The 1,608-nt window shown below is 42.0% G+C and overlaps 1 protein-coding gene across 1 annotated transcript in view; it reads left to right on the top strand.

Moving 5' to 3' along the window:
* Positions 1-257: 257 nt before the first annotated feature.
* Positions 258-1,608, top strand: part of SARC_13327 (hypothetical protein) — a gene marked incomplete at both ends in the record, with an annotated part of 2,192 nt that continues 841 nt past the window's right edge. Inside the window, 2 exons of the mRNA XM_014292542.1 lie at positions 258-365; positions 1,283-1,493. Of these exons, the coding sequence (XP_014148017.1) occupies positions 258-365; positions 1,283-1,493 (319 nt within the window). The remainder of the gene's footprint in view (positions 366-1,282; positions 1,494-1,608) is intronic.

Here is a 1,608-nt window from a genome sequence, read left to right on the forward strand (position 1 = left end):
CACACGGGAGAGTCTGAGAATGCTTGTGGGCACAGTATTTTGAAGGCGTATACTATTGCATATGTATGCGCTATGCCTATTTGTATCGTGGCAATATATTTCTATCCTCCTTCATTATCATACACCGCAGCGTTTGGGAATATTTCTGGGAGCAATACTCCGAGAGTACTTCCTATTGACATACGTCTACGCACATACTTTCTCATTTGTTGTCAACCTATCTCTGGTCACACTATTACAGACCGGAAAGTCTGGGAATGGTTGTCGGAGCAGCATACCTCGTTTGCATGTTCCTTTTTATTCCCTTTGCCTTCGACACACACTTCGTGAATCCCATAGTCAAAGAAAACTTTCCGCATGATAAGGTGAGTGAATGTATCTGTACACTTTGCAAATTCCGGAATATAGATCTGCAAGTTCCGTAATATAGATATGGCCACTCACCCGTACTAGTAGCGTCATCGGTCAGACAACGCCTTCCCTACCCATCCAGTTCCATTAAGGAATAATTTCTATTTCTTTTTCACTATTTTTTATTTCACATAGTATCTATTTTGATTTCCACCTTTTTTTCCATGTCCTACTCTATCTCTATCACCTGCTCTATGTTTTCAGGTCATCACCGGCTTTGAGTCTGTTCGCTACCTGATGTCACACATGCGGGTTCATTTGTAGTTTGTTCATAATATGTAAACCACTTCTTGAAGTGTTCACATCTCAGAGTATGCTACACAAGGTCGAACGCGTTGATTTGTCCATATAGCCACGATGTTATCTGCTTGCCATATTTTCAACTTCCTGCTATTCTTCTGGTGTACGGTATTGTACTTACACGTTCATGGAGGCAAACACACACTACCTCACTATCATCCCAAAACAATCCGTTCCGCCATGTTCTCAGGTCATCACCGGCTTTAAGTCTGTTCGCTACCTGATGTCACACATGCGGGTTCATTTGTAGTTTGTTCATAATATGTAAACCACTTATTGAAGTGTTCACATCTCAGAGTATGCTACACAAGGTCGAACGCGTTGATTTGTCCATATAGCCACGATGTTATCTGCTTGCCATATTTTCAACTTCCTGCTATTCTTCTGGTGTACGGTATTGTACTTACACGTTCATGGAGGCAAACACACACTACCTCACTAAATACGTTCCGCCGGTTTCATTTCCGCGTTGCTTCATTGAGTGTTAGGCACTGGTACAATTGTACCTCTCCCAGGGCATTACTCCTCAATATCTCCAACATACTCAACGACATACATAAACACGAAACAGTTCTCCGAGTTCATCGCGGGACTGCTATCCATCTGTTGTATGATTCTGCTTGGTTTCGCGGACGATGTGTTCGACCTCAAGTGGAGATACAAACTCGTATTGCCCACCATTGCATCGCTGCCTCTGCTAATGGTCTACTTTGTGAATGTGGGCTCAACTACAATTGTCCCTCCCGTCCTGCGTAGTATACTGGGACAGACTCTGAATATTGGTGTGTCCGTGTTTGGACGGGTAACTTCTTGTGATGTATGTAGGTGTCAATGATATATAAATATATATATATATATATATATATATATATATATAGTCGTCGGTCGATGTAGTAA

The sequence above is a fragment of the Sphaeroforma arctica genome (genome assembly GCF_001186125.1).
Source record: "Sphaeroforma arctica JP610 unplaced genomic scaffold supercont1.3148, whole genome shotgun sequence".
NCBI classification, from domain to species: domain Eukaryota; class Ichthyosporea; order Ichthyophonida; genus Sphaeroforma; species Sphaeroforma arctica.